Below are 16,793 nucleotides of genomic sequence, written 5' to 3' on the forward strand. Positions count from 1 at the left end.
ATGTAAGAGCAAAAGACGTTAGAAAAAACTGTGCCTGTGACTAGTCTGCACCGGACCTCTGCTGCTGTAGCGAGTGGGGTACGAATGAGGGTGAGCCCTCGCTCCGGCCTGTTGCAGTTTACAAAGCGCTGGCATGGCATCCGCACCCTGGCCAGGGCAGAGGAGCGGCACACAGGTTGCGCCTCCGCTTCATGCCCCCCACGCAGCTTGTTGTGTCCTGCCCCGAGCTTGAATTGCAGCAAGGTGTTGCTGTTCCACTTGGATCTGGTGATCGATGCACAAACCCAGCCACCTCCAGGATGTTTTCCTTCTGCTTGCTGGTGCTTTGTGGTGACTGGCCGGGTAGGAGGAAGCCGCAGCGTGTGCCAGAGCAGACAAGCTGGAGAGGCCGGTCGTGCAGACGCAGAACATCCCTGCTGGGCCAACAGGCACCAGCACATTGGCTCTGTGGGGTGCTGACGCACTGGCTTGTTCATGCTCCCACATGCTGTGGCCTGGCCTGGCCTGGCCCTCCACTGTGCCTTCCTGAGGTGAAGGCCTTTGGGAGTGACAAACAGAATTTGGCAAGCTGGCTGAGCAAACCTTTGCAGCTCAAAGCTGCTTTTCCTTGTGCATAGAAAAGAAGTCAGTTCCATCCCTGTTCACTGAGGCTGCGTCAAAATCTGGGGCCGGGTCGGCAGTTCACATTTCCCCTGGAGGGTGAAGTGGTCGACTGTGTAAAGAAGTAATAAGAGGGCAGTGCCGCCCTGAACGAACAAAGGGCATCTTCCGCCTCCACTGTGGGCAAGGGCCACAGACGCAGGCTCGCTGCACCACAGTGACCTGCCCCACCGGAAACTGGGCCCCATTGAGCAGCCCACTCAAAGCTCCGTGGGAGCAGAGGGGCTGATGCTCCATCGGCTGTTGAAAAGGGCCTGATTCTCTTTTGCTGGTCAACCAGAGGGCAACTTCCCTACCTGGCCAGCCAGCAAAGAAACAGAGTGCACTGGCAGGGACGGGATGCCCCTCTCCTGCCAGGGTGCTCTCTGTTCATGTTGGCCGGCAAGGCAGGGAAGCCTCTTCCTGGCCAGCCACCATACTGTGCTGGAGGGCATGCATGCAGGAGCAGGGGGCCACAGCCTGCTCAGGGTGGGTTCTGCTCTGAAAAACCACTCCGGGCTTTTTGTTCTTAAACAAGCAGCCCTACTCGATTTCTCATAGTGTCCCCTATTCCTCAGCAGCTTCCCAAACATCAGTAGTGGGGTTGATGAGGCAGCCAACACAGACCTTTCATCTTTTCTCAGGGCTCACATCAAAGTGCCATTTTTGCCCAGGGGGGCCTTTGACACATTCTGCTGAGAGTGACTGAGGGACAGACATCCAGGTGTGGAATCAGGCCACAGCAACTGCAGCCTCCCTGTGGAAGGGGCAGTGGCTCATATAGACAGGGCTGTTTTGCACGTTCACAATTCCGTGGATGTACAGAAACACCACAGAACGTGGCGTTGGCTGCATCATTTAGCTCCCCAAGATTTTCAGCTTTTGTTATTTTTAAAAAGAAAACCAAGGTTCTAGGCCTTATGACTGGAATGATAAACTTGAAAGTATAGTGGAGGCAATGTCTTCTGGAACCCCAGAAGCCAGAGAATGATGCAAAATAAATACTGCAACTGACCTGATTGAAAACCATGCATTTCTGTGTCAGTTATACAGAACTCGGTTTTCCATTGGGAATATACACACACTGGGGGGGGGGGGGTTTAAGTGCCAAGTTCACACAGCCCATAAAGCCTCCTCTTTAAGTACCTGGCAACATCTGTTGGCTTCCAACAGGCACTGTGCGAGTGCCGCTTGAGTCCTGGGATGCAGGGAAAAGGAGGAACAGCTTCTTGGCTGTCTTGCAAGCAGGCAGAGCAGTGGCCCCGGCTGCTTAGCTCTGGGCCATGTCTTACATCTAAGCTGCGACGGGTGATTTGGCATCAGGTGATTTAGCATTGTTTGCCAGAGTCTCTCTGCTCATGCAAATCCTCAGGTTTATTGGAAACCTGAAACAATTTGATAATCTCCAGGGTGCTCAGGGCATAATGATAGTGTTAATTAATTAATTGCTGAAAAGAGGCTTTGCTGGGGTTGCCAAACAACTGGTGTTTAATTCTCTGCAAGGCTTCCTGTGCAACGAAGGTCTGTCTAGTGCCGGAGTTCACACCAGGACCGGGGGGGGGGGGGGGCACCAAAATGGGAACCTGCTGTAACTGACTGGGGAAAACTGCAATCACATAGGAGGTGGAGGGCTGGGGAGATTCAGCTGGCTATGCTTCCTGGGCATCTTGATGTCAGGGGCATTGCCACCTCAGCCTACTGCTGTGTACAAGGCCTCTTCGCTGTAGCTCCTTTCATCCTGAGGGTGAGATCTTGTCTTCTTTTTCTTGATCTGTAATCCACCCTGGGAGCCCTTCTGGCTGAAGAGCAGGCTGTGAATGTTTTAAACAAATCGTAACTGAAGTAATATATTTTTCTTACACTCCCTTGTGAAGAGTGAAGTAGAGATACCTGTTGCGCATCATAAAAACAGAATTGCTGAGATAGCCGTGAGCTGGGAGGTGTGCAAGCAGACCTTGGAAAGACACCTGCACAATGCCAAAGACACCTGCAAACCCTTCTGCTCCATTCTTCCTTGCACACTGTCTGCTCCGGGATGGAATACCAGTACAGGGGGTGGGGGGTCCGTGGATTAACTGGTGCACGGACCGGTTAGCCTGGCTGTCCGTCCTGACGCCTGTCAAGATGAAGGTGTGCATGAGGGGAGGCTGATGTGAAGGGAAAGGCAGCACAGAAGTGCAGCCAGGCACCGTTGCTTGGGTAATGTGCCAGCCTGAGGCAGAAGCCTTCCTAGAGGGCCAGGGGCATTATCACTGTAGCCTGTTGCCGCGTACAAGGCTCTTTGCCGGCTGGGCTGGCGATTCTGTAGCTCCTTCCTTCCTACTTTTGTGGCCAAATTCCCACCTGACATCCCACAGGCACTGGTCTAGGACCCACCATGGATTGCAATCCTGACAGTAATTAGGGGGAAGAACACACCCCAATTTTACATTTCCAATACAACCTCTGCCGTCCAAAGCTAGGAAAAACAGAGGGGTGGTTACTCTGCATGGTGCATCCCATCTGAGGCACGTCGTTTCTCTGCACAGTCTTGTCAAGCTCAGGGTTGCTATTACAGCAACATCTCCCAGGGGAACGGCGAGGCCTCCCGCTTCACGTCAGCGTTTTGGGCTGATTCCACCTCTGCAGGTTTCGCTTCAAGCTGCCCACAGACTCTCTCCTTTTGCCTTTGCAACACAGGCTGCAAAGCTGACCCTTAGCTTATGTGAAACTCTGTGCCACCGGACCTGCTGCTGGGCCTGACTGACTCCAGCATACTGGAGGAGGAGGAGGATCCGGCCCAGTAAACGGAATGAGCAGGCAGGCCCCCTTCTAGGGGGCTACAGCTGCGTCAGCTCAAAACAGGTCACTTAACTCCCACAGAATGTTCCGAAAATGGGAACAAAAGGAGGCAACACGCCGGCTCAGAAATTGTTTTTCTTCCTTGGTTGGGCAGCGTTATAGAACTCGGCAGGAACCAGCACAAGCTGTTCAAGGCAGTTCCGCTGTGAGACGCCAAAGGAGGAGGAGACAGGTAAGCTGTACCCAGTGTGCGCTCTCCTTCTGGGAGCAGGGCCAAGGGGACTGTGGGCCCGAAATGCTGGCCTTAATAGCCTCCCACCAGCAGCAGCACAGTGCATCAATTTGTGGGGTGCAACTTCTCCTTGTAAATGGAAGCTTTGTGCCAACAGCCTGTCGGCTATCCGTCTCCCTGTGGAAGTGCCTGATGAAGATTCCTCACCTGAATGATGCAGTCCTCATTTCTGAAAGCCTCCATGGTTACAGAATGGGAAAACAGTTAATAGCTAATGAAGGTGAATGCCCACAGTCTCCACTTCTCCAGGACACAGCTAGACCTCAGGGAACTGGCCCCGCCACATCCGGAAGAAGCAGGACAAGCCACGAGACCGCCAAGAAATGAGCTCAATTTAATTATTGTGATTGGCCTGGCTTTATCGTGCAGCCGTGCAAATAATTAGCGCAAAGTGGGCTGTGGAGAGAAGCAGCTGGAAAGAATTTCCACCACCCTGGCCGTGCCTTCCCCAGCCTGGGAATTACTGCGCCTGTATCCACGCACAGCTCGGGCTATGCTCCCATTCCTCCAAGAGGCCGCACGCTCATCACAGGCTGGGATGACTTGTGCAGAGTGGGAAGCAGGCTTGCGACTCAGCGCAATGATAAACCAGGGGATGTGGGGAGGGGACACACGAACAGAGGAAGCTGCCTTAGACTGAGGCAGTATTCCAGCCCAGTATTGTCATTCCCCGCCTTACCAGGAGATGCTGGGGATTGAACCGGGGAGCATCTGCATGCAAAGCAGGGACTCTGCCACTGAGCTAGACCCTCCGTAAACTTCACAAGCAAGTGATGGGCTGGGGAGAGCCAAGCACCAGTGACTCGGAGCTAGGGAAGGCCTGGCTGGTTCCGGGAGAGGGCCTCCTGAACCCTGATGGAGGAAAGAGAGATGGGCAGAGACAGGGAAGGGTGCAGTGATCTCCAGTTTGCACCATTTAAGCAGTGGTGCTTTTCAGAACAGTTGACGCCATTGAGCCCTTCCAAGGCTATTTTGCTGCTGGCCTTCTCTACCAAGCCCATTAAACTCTGCTCCTCCCGGTACAAGAGGAGGTCGACAAGATTGCAATCGAGAGAGTGTAATGAGAGCGTGTTCCGTTTAACTATAATTTCCCCTTCTCATTATTGCCTTTGTCATGAGAATGGATTACATTTGCACTGCCATTTTTTTAAAACATCACGAGGCCTGCTGTCTCTGGTGGAACAGAACTGCAGGAAGAAGCACGTTCCACTTTCATTTGTACTTGGAGGTTTGTTTGCGGAAGTGCTCCTCTCCTGATCTCATCTGCAGAAATGTGGGATGAATTCAGACATGCCAGTCCTTAAATTTTCCCTCTGGATGTCACATGTGAAACCCTTAGGGTGGTCACATGAGCACCCTTCTACTCTCATGGCACCCTGATCTTTGCCTTCATGCACCTCGTAGATGCGTCTGGAACTAGAGTTCACAGACACTCCCAGCATCTGTTGGGGAATGGAAATTCATACTACAGAAAGTCCAGTTTTTGATGGATAGCTGCCATTTGCATGGTCAGGTCTTAGATATTTTTACAAGATCCAGTTTTAACTGCTGAATTCATTGCAAAGCAATGAACAAACTCATTCTGATTGGCAGCTACCGTCACCTGGTTAATCACATGATGTGATCCCAAGGAGGGAACAAATCAAGATGCTACTCAATCAAGGGAAAGAATTCAAGAAGGGGCAGTACAATCTGACACCAATGGCTTTCCACACTTTGCACAATGGACATATCACTCTGTCCAGCTCAGACTACTTATATGTTGGCAGAAACATGGAAATCTGCAACAAGAGACTCCACATTTTAGGAGAATAAAATAAAGCCAGCCTTTGATGGTAAAACATGCAGAGAGCTTATCCATGTTTGTCCAATTTGCATGAACTCTTTCAGCAATATTGTTTGGGCTTCCAAAGTGCAGAAATCCCAGAATGACGAACACTCAGGCACATCCATCCAGTAGAACTGGCTCTACCAAACTTCTTTCCCCGTTTAAACTCGCACTTCGCCTTGCACTTCAGTGCACTCCCCCAGCCTACAGCACCTCTCAGCAAGCAGCCTTCCTCCAGCACACCCATATTTGGAAATCGTGCACTGGGAGCATCTCCTGACAACTAGCACAGAGAGGGGACCTGCAAATGATTCCACTTCCTACCTTGGTTTCCAGCAATTCTGTGCTCTGCCGAAGCTCCTGGCGAGAAAGCTCCGAATTTTCCAGCTTTTTTCGGAGCATCACAAGTTCCTCCTAAAAAAAATGGGGGTGGGGGAGAAAGAAAGACAGAGACAGAGACAGAGACAGCGAGAGTGCTTCTTTAGGGTTCCTTATGTCCTCCCTTTGCTCACAGACTCCAGATGTTCACATTCATCCCTAGCTACCTGTGTTTCTCCCCCTCTCTTGATTGTAAAACTTTAGACTGTAAGCTCCTTGCAAGCAGGGACCTTTTTTGCAAATGTTGTAAAACACTACATACATTGATGGTGCAACATGTCTATATAAATACATTTGAATAGCAACAACAACAACATATTGCTGCACGTGGTAGAGATCCCTAAGTTGTATCCTGGATAACTCCCACATCTACCACCTGTCTTCTGCCAGAATCCTCCTTTGGGTGATTTGAGGATGGTGATAATTATTAGCGGCTTCTGAAATATCTATCATTATGACGGGGGAGGGGAGAAAGGGCTTGTGTACTGCAATGACACTGGCATGTTGCGGGGGGGCAGCCACAGCACATACTCCCAGAGGACATAAATCCTTTCAGACAACTGAAGATGTCCTCACTTCCAATCTAGACACACTGGATAAATATTTCTGTAAGTGGAGGTTACAGCCCAGTCCAACACAGACGGAAGTAACATGCTTCCACCTTTGTAATAGATCAGCAGGCAGAGAGCTCAACGTTCAATTTAAGGGAAACCAGCTCAGTCACAACATGCATCCCAAATATCGTGGGGTCACACTGGATAGGACACTTTCCTATAAAGAACATTTGGTGAAGACTGCTGCCAAACTGAGAAGTAGAAATAACATTCTACACAAACTATGCGGCACCAGCTGAGGCTCGACAGCGGATATGCTGAGAACGACCGCACTCAGCCTGGTTTACTCAGCAGCAGAGTACTGTGCCCCAGTGTGGCTTAACAGTCTGCACACGAGAAAGATCGATACACAACTGCATGAGTCAATGCGTATTGTTAGTGGGACGATAGCACCTACTCCCGCATACTGGCTGCCTGTTTTGAGCCATATACCACCTCCGGATGCAAGAGCGCCCTTCTTCAAGAATACTGGAAGATTATTGACAATCTCCAGCTACCAATATTAAATGACGTAACCTACTTGGAGCGAAACAAGTTAAGATCGAGGCATCCAGCCTTTTCTACTGCTAAAGCTCTTCTAGAAGATTATTTCAATAGCCACAACACGTGGAAACAACATTGGCTAGGAAATTGCCCTCCACAATGCCAAAGCTTGCCCTGCATCATGGAAAAACCACTTGGATTTGACCAGCCCTGTGCGATATGGACAACCTTGAACCGAATTCGCATGGGTCATGGTAGATGTGCAGATGCCCTTTATAAATGGGGCAAAACAACATCATCAAATTGTGATTGTGGGGCTGAAAAACAAACTATCCAACATATAGTGACAGAGTGGCAAAACCGAGCCTACAATGGAGACTTTGCTGATTTCCTGCCTGTGACAACAGAAGTAAAAAACTATATCTGTAACCTAGACTTACATTTGTAATATTCCTGTCTATATTTTATATTTTACATTTCATATGTATTATGCTCTATGTTTTTTATTGTAATGCGATGTAAATGTGCTATATGATAAAATAAAACAAATAAAAACCTCCACATCCCCAGTCATCCACTTCTTTGGGAGAAAGTCAACCCCCCCCCCGAGTTGAGATTTAACCCAGCCCCCCAGCCTCCCGTGACCTCAGCCATGGGGAACCACAGTCTGCTCCTGTTTGCATGGCCCTGCTGCCTCCTTTGCATGGCCTCTTCCTGGATTCTGCCAGGCTTGCTCACACTGTGGTGTGACAGAAGGTGGGGATGGAGAGAAAGATGGACATTTCGTTTGCAACCTGCAGATACCTCCATTCAGCAACCAGAAGGGTGACGAGGGAGGGAGGAAGAGAGGGAGGGAGAAGCTGCCATCCCAGCTCAGAGTGCTGATCCATCTGGCCCAGTATGGTCTATTCTAACTGGCAGGGGCTCTCCGGGGTCTTGGCAGAGAAGGGTCTTCACTGTCACCTGCTCCCTCAACCTTGTTGAACGGGGGATGCGCCAGGGATTGAACCTGGGCCGTTCTGCATGCAAAGCAGGGGGCTGGCACCACAGAGCCCTCAGCCCGCCACAAGAAAGGGAGGGGAAAGGTGAGAGGACCTGTTCAGCTGTGTCCCAGTCATTCCGCAGTAATCAGTCCTATGGATTGATTGGTCCTGAAGACGCGCGAGAGAAGGATTTGGACAATGGCCACCTTTCCCTCTTGGCGCTACAGTTTCGCCTCCTTGCCAGGAGAACTCCTCAGACCCACTCTTTCCACGTGGCCAGCACATACCTCCTGGGCTTGGAGCTGGCCTTCCGCAAGGCTGATGGTCAGCAGTGGCCGGACACAGCACATCAGCCGCCACCACGGCCAGCCCTTTACAGCTTGGAAGATGGCCAGGTTCTTCTGGATGCAGCGAGCAGCCAAACGCTGAATCTGAAACGAGGGCAGGAGTCAGCCGCAGAGCCCAGAGGGAGCCAACGTTCTGGGCAAGCGCCAAGGCCAGAAAAGCTGCCCTCTGCTAGCCCGGGCACAAGATGCTGGGAAACAATCCTGCCAGCTCCCTGGTGGAGTTTGCATTTGGGTTCCTTGAGGCAGAAAAGAGATGTTGCTATTTCTGATCTGGGAGAAACGCCACTGTTTCACTGGGCCGGAGTACAGCCAAGACCAACAGTGCTCACAAGAACCTCAGTGGATAGACCAAGGTGGACCCATCTAGAACAGCATCCTGTTTCCAACAGGGGACAGCAGCCAGATGCTTCTAGGAAGAGCCAAAAGCAGGGCATAAAGGCAAACACCATCTCCTGTGGGTCATGCCAGGCCTGGGGCTGGCAGGGGGGTGCAGTCCACACATCTGGAGGGCACCAGGTTGTGGAAGACTGGTGCAAAGAAGCATTTCCCATCCCAGTGCACTCCAGGTGTGTTGGACTACAACTCCCATCTGCTAGTTCTCAGGGACGTAAGAAGGGGTTACCTTTAATTTCTTATATTTCTGACGGGAGAGGAACCCCTTGCAGGCTGCTTGGAGGACCGTCAAATTCTGAGATACCAGCTTCTCCCTCTGCTTCTCCAGCCTGGAGAGGACACCAGCTTTCAGGAAAACCTTGGTCAGGAAAGACAGAGAAAAAGGGAAGAGCAAATGGTTTACCTCCCAGGGGTGCTGCTTCTAGGCAAAAGATGGCAGAGGCGGGGGGAGAGCCCGAAGAAAGCCCCTCCCTTAAATACAACTCAGCAGGCATCCTTTTCAACGGGACAGTCTCAAAACACAACCTGGCCCCTTTGGTACCTGGCTGTGGCCCACGGCAACACTCTTCTTCTCCAAACTGAGGGCCTGGAACAACTCCTCCAAAGCCTGCACAGAGAGAGGGAGAGAGAGGGAGGAATTGATCTCTCAGCATAGCACCTGAGGCCACATGCCTGGACCATCCCCTCTTCGGAGACTGTTCTCAGCCTGTCATTTTAAAATGTACTGAGGGAAGACTGCAAGAGCATCTCGGGGGCTGCCCCTCAGCAGCATAAGCCCCATTTGCTCCACGCCCAGAGAGCCTCTCATGTCCTGCCCCGCACTTCCACAGCCCTTGCTGGGGAGCAAGGACTGCCGGGCTGGACACCAGGGGGGCAGGACCTCAGGCCAGGGGCAAACCTGGCCTTCCTGAAGTCCCAGCCCAGCCCTCGAGGGCTTCCTACATCCCTTTCCACACCCTGGCAGGCACCAAGCAAAAACTTCAGCGCCCTCGAACCCTAGGAGAGGCTCCCCGCTCGTCCGTTCAGCAGGTGCCCGGCCTGTGCTGTTCGCGCCCCTTTCCCCACCACCGAGGTCTCCATTACAGATGCATCTATTGTGCCAAAAACAAAACAGGAAGACGAATCGTTGTCCGTTCTTTGAAAGGAAGCATGAAGCGCTCAGGGCATTGGAGGGAGTCGCACATTGAGTCCCACGCCAGCGCCAAGTGCAAGGTGTTGGGGGGATTGAACGTACGTCCACTTGCGGAACGTTCTGAGTCTGCCCAGCCTTCCCCACATCAGTCCTCAACCCTATAGTTAGCAGCAGGAGGTGTGAGGGCTTGCCTCATGCAAGGCATTCATAGAATCATAGAATAGCAGGGTTGGAAGGGGCCTACAAGGCCATCGAGTCCAACCCCCTTCTCAATGCAGGAATCCAAGTCAGATTCAACCGCCACACGTCTGCCCCTTTGGGCCTGAAGGAGGAGACGCTGCCAGGGAAGCACTTTCTCGCCCGGCGTCCTCCCCCAGCCGCTCGTGGACAGCAAAGGGAGCTCAGGGAACGTGAGCAGGGATCCGGGGACCTTGTCATGTGGGGCTGCACACCACAGAGGAGGGAGGGTCTCCACAGATCTCTAGACACAGCTCACAGCAAGGGGAGGGGCAGCAGGATGGCCTTGCTTCCAGCACCAGGAAAACCCACCCAGCCACTCACAGGCAGGCAGGTGGGATGGAGCAGGGGGCCCTGTGCTCCCTCCCCCCACCGCAGGGCTGCTGCTCCTCTGCAGAAGTGGAGGGTATGCCTGGGGATCTTCTTCTCCCCTCCCATTTTTAAGGAACTCCAAAGAGGAATCTCTCGGCAGATGCAGGATTTAAGTTGTGCCATCCTCCTGTAGGTTCCGTAGAACAGCCGACTTTCTCCTTGGAATCGGACAGCCTTCAGAAACATGCAACCACCCATCCAGCTCCCCTTTTCTCACATTGATCTGTCTGCTGAGGAACTTAAATGACTGATGCAGAACTCCTGTGTCAGCCCCCCCACACACACACACAGGGTGAACTGCGAATGCTCCTAGGATGACCACTTCTGAATCACTTGGGATTCAGCCTGCTGTCCAGGTGATGAAGGACAACAGTTCTTGTGGTTCTTTCTCTTTAAACCCAGGGCATCTCTACACCATCTAAAATCCTGCATTTGAACAGGGCTTTCTGCTTCCGTTTTAAATGCAGGATCACAAGGACTCCCTTTTTCACGTGATTCCTTTCCCCCAGCCCCTTCACCCTCCTTCTCCCCGTATCTGAGTCTTCCATTATCTTTCATTGATCTCGCTCCTCTTCTTGCCGCTTTTCCTCTTTTCACAGAGGGAACTCAAGAGGAACACAACACAACGGGGTAATTTGATAGCTCATTATCTGCAACAGATTTAAAAACGGAACAAAGGGCATTTAGTGCAGGGGGCGCCTTGGAGGATCACGGCGTCATGAAAGAGCCCGCAAACTTCTGTGAGGGAGCCATCTCAATCGCGGGATAATAGCTCTGTGTGAAGAAAGCCCTGGAATCGGACATCACAGCCCTTTGGAGGACGGTCCTCTGTAAAAGAGGACACATGGCTACCCTAAGGAATGCACCCGCCCCATCCCCACCCTGCAGCTATGCATTACAGGGGAACAATCCATGGGGGAGAGAATCCTTCTGTGGCAGCCAGTTATGAAGTCAATGTGGAACCTCTCGGCTCAGAGGGAGTCTACCTTGCTGGGCGAGAAATGGCAGAGCAGGACTGAGGGCTTCATGCCCTGCTGGTGGGCATGCTGGAGGCATGTGACTGGCCGCTGTGAGAAGAGAGCAAGGCCTTGCCCTGAACCAGGAAGGCTCCACTTTCAGTCTTAAGGAAGAGCTTGTCTGGGGCACCGTCAATATATGTTGTTGTGTGTGCGATTTGTTCTATGTCATTACATTTTATACTTTATATAATGTATTATAATGGTGTGTGGGGGGGTAATTGTGAAATTAAATCATTTTTGTGAACTGTCCAGAGAGCTTTGGCTATGGGGAGGTATAGAAATATAAGAAATGAAATGAAATGGAAGGACATGACATGACAGGGGTGTGTAAAATTAGGCATGGTGTGAAGAAAATGCATAGGGAGAAAACCTCTGCCATAGTACCAGAACCCAGCAGGCTCATCCCATGAAGGTGAATGGTGGGAGATTCAGATCAAGAAGGACCTCTTCACACAGCACAGAGTTTAGCGATGGAATTCACTAACCCAGGATGTAGCAACGGGCACCAACTTGGACAGCATTTTAGTTGGGTGATCTATTAATTGTTGTGTTTTTAATGTATTTGTTTTATCATTTTTAATGAAGTGTTTATGTAATTTCTTTTATTTTCTAGCTGCTATACTGTAAGGTACCTAGAATGCCATTTTCTTGGTAGGAAGGTAGGCCACAAATTTATTTATTTATTTGTTTGTTTATTTAATAACAAAAGGAGTTTAGACAAATTCATGGAGGAAAAGGCTATCAATGGCTGCTAGACATGATGGCTGTTTGTTACCTCCAGTATCAGAGGCAGTATGCTGAGGAAGATGACCGAGAGGGCACCTCCTACGTTTCTATGAATTGGCACTAGCAATGATCACACCCTGTGTGCCTCATGCAACCAAGCCACCTATCTACAGCCTGCCAAAAACTCAAGACCTCAAACGTAGAAGTAAGGATGGGCTGCATTTTTCCACTCCTGTTCCCTTAGTCTCCCCACAGCACTGAACAGCAAGATTGACCTTATCCAACTGTCAAGCTTTTCTTGTTAAATCCTTAAGTCTTAACTGAACTTGCGCATGGCGCATGGCGCATAGCGCACGTGCGCACACGCGCGCACGCACACACGCGCGCCAATGGTCCATGCAGACCATGTGCTAATGTATAATTCAAGTCCTGGCTGTGTTGTGGCCACAGAATATGAATCGGATTTACAGTACGAAGAGAGATTAGTCCACAACACAGTCGGATTTCGAACTGGGTGGCGGGGAGAGAGAGTTTATGAGGGAGGCTGCAAATCCATCAGCAAATTATTCATAGGAGAAGAGCTTTGCTCAAAGGTTTCTATCATACCAGAAGGGTCCAGAAAGGTGCAAGAAAGAGAATTATCTTGGGACTGAATTTTCAGAATTGTGTGAGAACTTGGGACTATTTCAGTTCACTGATGGCACATATTCAAGATCACTTGAGGTTTCACAGTAGTTCGGGGAGGGCTGCGGCTCAGCGGTAAGAGCCCCGCTTTGCACACAGAACGTCCCAGGTTCAATCCTCAGCAGCATCTCCAGGTCAGACTAGGAAGGAATCCTGCCTGAAACCCTGGAGCACCGCTGCTGCCAATCCGTGTTGTCAATACTGGGCTAGATGGATCCAAGGTCTGACTCAGTATAGGGCAGCTTCCTGTGTTCCTATGTTCTGTTTCATTGTCCCACAGCAACCATAGTGTGTGCAAAAGAGGAACCCCTGCTAGGATGCAACTGTGAAGGAAATCCCTTTCTGCTGGGAGGAGGGACTATAGCTCAGTGGTAGAGCTCCTGCTTTGCATGGTTCCCGGTTCAATCCCCAGCAGCATCTCCCGTTAAAAGGTTCAGGTCACAGAGGATGGAAAAGACCCTTCTCTGCCTGAGGCTCGGGAGGTCCACTGCCGGTCAGAGTCAGCAGTACTGAGCTAGGTGGACAAATAGTTTGATCTCATAATAAGGTGGCTTCTTAAGAAGAGGACTCCTGCAAGCCACCACACAGCCTCTTGCAAAGCCTTGTAAGGACGCACTGATTTGGGACAAAGCTGTTGTGGCCAGGATTTGCTTTGCTTGATTTATCAATCACACTTCTTCCTTTTATCATAATTAATATCTCACCCTTCCTCCAATGAGTTCAGGGTATTACCCTGTTTCATCCCCACAACAGCCCTGCAAGGTAGGTTAATTCAAGAATGACTTCTTCAAGAACGCCCAAGACAGCTTCATGGCTGGCCAGGTATTCAAAACCAAGCCTCCTGGATCCTTTAAACATCTGCCCACCTAATCTGTTCATCATAAGCTTAGGCTGATACCCCAACTATGCCCTTATCTGGACAGAGATAGCCTAGCTGCAGTTATCCATGCTCTGATAACCTCTCGTCTGGATTACTGCAATGCATTATATGTGGGGCTGCCTTTGAAAATGGTCTGGAAACTTCAGCTGGTCCAAAACAGGGCAGCGAGATCGTTAACGGAGACTGGCCAACAAGATCACGTTACACCAGTACTTTTCCAACTGCACTGGCTGCCAGTCCATGTCTGAGCCCAATTCAAAGTGCTGGTATTAACATTCGAAGGCCTAAATGGCTTCGGGCCAGGTTACCTGAAGGATCACCTCCTCCCACATGAATCTGCCCAGACCCTGAGATCATCTTCAGGGGTCCTTCTCTGGGAACCCCTGCCAAAGGAAGTGAGGCAGGTGGCTACCCAGAAGAGAGCCTTTTCTGCTGTGGCACCCTGGTTGTGGAATGAACTCCCTAGAGAGGTTTGCTTGGCGCCTACGCTGTACTGTTTCCAATGCCAGGCAAAGACCTTTTGATTTTTCCAGGTATTTTAGCATTTTAGTCTTTTAGCTCTGCTATTTTAAATTGGTTGCTGTATTTTCAATCTCTGCATTGCTGCTAGGTTCTATGCTAGTTGTTTTTATGCTGTGCTTGAGGTTTTAATTTTTGTGAACCACCCAGAGAGATTCAGTTATTGGGCAGTATAGAAATGTAATCATAACTAAAAAAAATAAAAAGTGGCTGTTCTGTATTTTCTGGCCCATACATAATCTGCGTGAAGCCATTTGGATCCAGTGAAATAAAAACAGAATCAATATAGTTTTAACAGCTACTTTTTCATTATTAAGATTATTTAGCATTATTATTTATTATTAGCTCACTATCATTGTGATTGGAGGCTTATTGTGAACCGCCCAGAGAGCTTCGGCTATTGGGCAGTATAGAAATGAAATGAAATGAAATGAAATGAATGAATGAATAAATAAATAAATAAATATCATCATCGCTGTTGTTGTTTTACGGTTATTATTTCTTATTTCTAAAGCACCTGAAATCTCCCCAAAGCCCAGCCACTCCATCCTTCCATCCTCCCGCTAGAGCCGATGATGAACTTGGCAGGTATTTTTCTCACACTTCACCCACCTTATTCTCATCCGTCATCTCGTAGGCCGAGGTGTATTTTTTCATCACTGGCTGAGCCAGGATCTGGAAGCGGCGTCGGAACTGTGTCAGCACCATGCGATCTGCATACCCTGCAGGATGCAAAAGAAGGGCGCAGGTGAAGGAGTGGGCAAAGGGCATTCTGTCATCGATGAGGTGGTTGCTGAGGCTCACGGAACCGGTAGGGCCCAAGAAGTATCTAATCCAGACACAAGCACCCCGTGAAAGCGACAGATCATTGCACACAAAATCAAGGGGCATTTCCAGGCAAAATTCTAAGTGCTGGGACTTGTTACCTACAAAGCCCTAAACAGCTTGTTTGTGACCTGCTTCTCTGAATTACTGCCTTCCATCAGCAAAGGCCAAACCTTTCATCAAAGCCACACACCCGGCACCTGCCCCCCCCTCAAAGACACCATCTAAAGTTAGGCAGGTGACGCCTAGGGAGAGGTGCTGTGGTGCCCCACATAGGGAATGTGAAGTTCACAAGAACATCAGGAGAGCCTTGAAGCTGGATCAGTCCAAGGTCCTTTGCTGTTTTAAATCTGTATTTTAAACTCCTGCACTGCTGCTAGGTTTCATCGTGGTTGCATTGTTATATTGTGGCTTTAATGTTCTATATATTTTAAATCGTTTTATTGTGTGCTGTTTGGTTTTAATTTTTGTGAACCGCCCAGAGAGCTTCGGCTATTGGGTGGTATAGAAATGAAATAAATAAATAAAATAAATCTAGTCCAGCATTCTGTTCACACAGTGGCCAGCTAGCTAACCACGGGAAACCCACAAGCAGGACATGAGTGCAACAGCATCCTTCCACTCATGTTCCCCAGCATATTGTCTCCAATACTGGAGGTAATATATAGCCATCTAAACGAGAAGCCATCGATGGCCTTATCCTCCATGAGGATAAGTACCAGCTCACCTGGTACTAACTCAGTGCCAGGTGACGAACTTCCTTTTATTTGTGCAGGCATCCCAGACCATCTTATTTGTCTCTTATAGTTTTCAAAGTATCATTTGTATGGCATCTGCAGGATTTTATGGCTGCTGCTTCTGAGATTTTGCAGGGTTCTTTTATTAAGTTTTACTGTCTTTACTTTAATTATTATTTTAAAATGTACACCACCCTGGAACCTCGTGCTGAAAGGCAGTTTATGAACTGACAGAAAAAGAAGGCCAACGAAGGCCCACACAGCCCCAGAGGCAGAGGATGAAGTACTATCTAGCTGCTTGCACAGTAAATAGGTCAAGATGACTCAAGCCAATGCAGCAAGCAACACATGGACAGAGGAGACGGCTATCCGGCAGGGACTCTAATCACTCTGCTGGGGATAGAGTGATTCCTCCACAACCAGAGAAGATCCAGTTTGTCTCCTCCACGTCCTCCCAAATCCAGCCTTTCTGTGGCTCCAGGCTCTCCCCCTGTATCTTGTCAGCCCTCCCCCTCCTCCTCTACCCAGTGTTCTATACTCACTTTCTAGCAAAGCCCCCTCCCCAAAGCACGCCGGCCTCTGGATTAAGCATTTCACCACTACACACCTGATGAAGTGTTTTTGGAGAACACTCCAAAAGGGAGTTCTTAAAAACAAATCTGTTGCTCTGATTATTAATTTTACTGCCAGCACTTTAATGGTTTTAATCTTTTAATGGTTCAATATTTTCACTGTTGTACCTATTGTTTTGGTTGTTATTGTATTGTTGTCTGGGGTCTTGTTCTTTGTGTTTTTTTAATGATTATAAACTGCTCCTAGAGCATCTGCCAGTTGGATGGTATATAAATTAAATGCATAAATAAAATATAGGAAGAGTCATGCTGGATTAGACCATCCCAATGGTGGCCACCAACTGGATGCCTC

At 49.7% G+C, this 16,793-nt stretch overlaps 1 protein-coding gene across 1 annotated transcript in view; it reads right to left on the reverse strand.

The window, feature by feature from the left end:
* MYO18B (myosin XVIIIB) overlaps window positions 1-16,793 on the reverse strand; it is a 182,518-nt gene that overhangs the window by 91,723 nt on the left and 74,002 nt on the right. Inside the window, exons 24-28 of the mRNA XM_084820341.1 lie at window positions 14,920-15,029; window positions 9,280-9,345; window positions 8,968-9,096; window positions 8,286-8,429; window positions 5,865-5,954 (exon numbers count right to left, since the gene is read on the reverse strand). Of these exons, the coding sequence (XP_084676467.1) occupies window positions 5,865-5,954; window positions 8,286-8,429; window positions 8,968-9,096; window positions 9,280-9,345; window positions 14,920-15,029 (539 nt within the window). The remainder of the gene's footprint in view (window positions 1-5,864; window positions 5,955-8,285; window positions 8,430-8,967; window positions 9,097-9,279; window positions 9,346-14,919; window positions 15,030-16,793) is intronic.

This window comes from Heloderma suspectum, chromosome 13 (genome assembly GCF_057233095.1).
Source record: "Heloderma suspectum isolate Gila_16-S chromosome 13, 16-S_ref, whole genome shotgun sequence".
Taxonomy (NCBI): Eukaryota; Metazoa; Chordata; class Lepidosauria; order Squamata; family Helodermatidae; genus Heloderma; species Heloderma suspectum.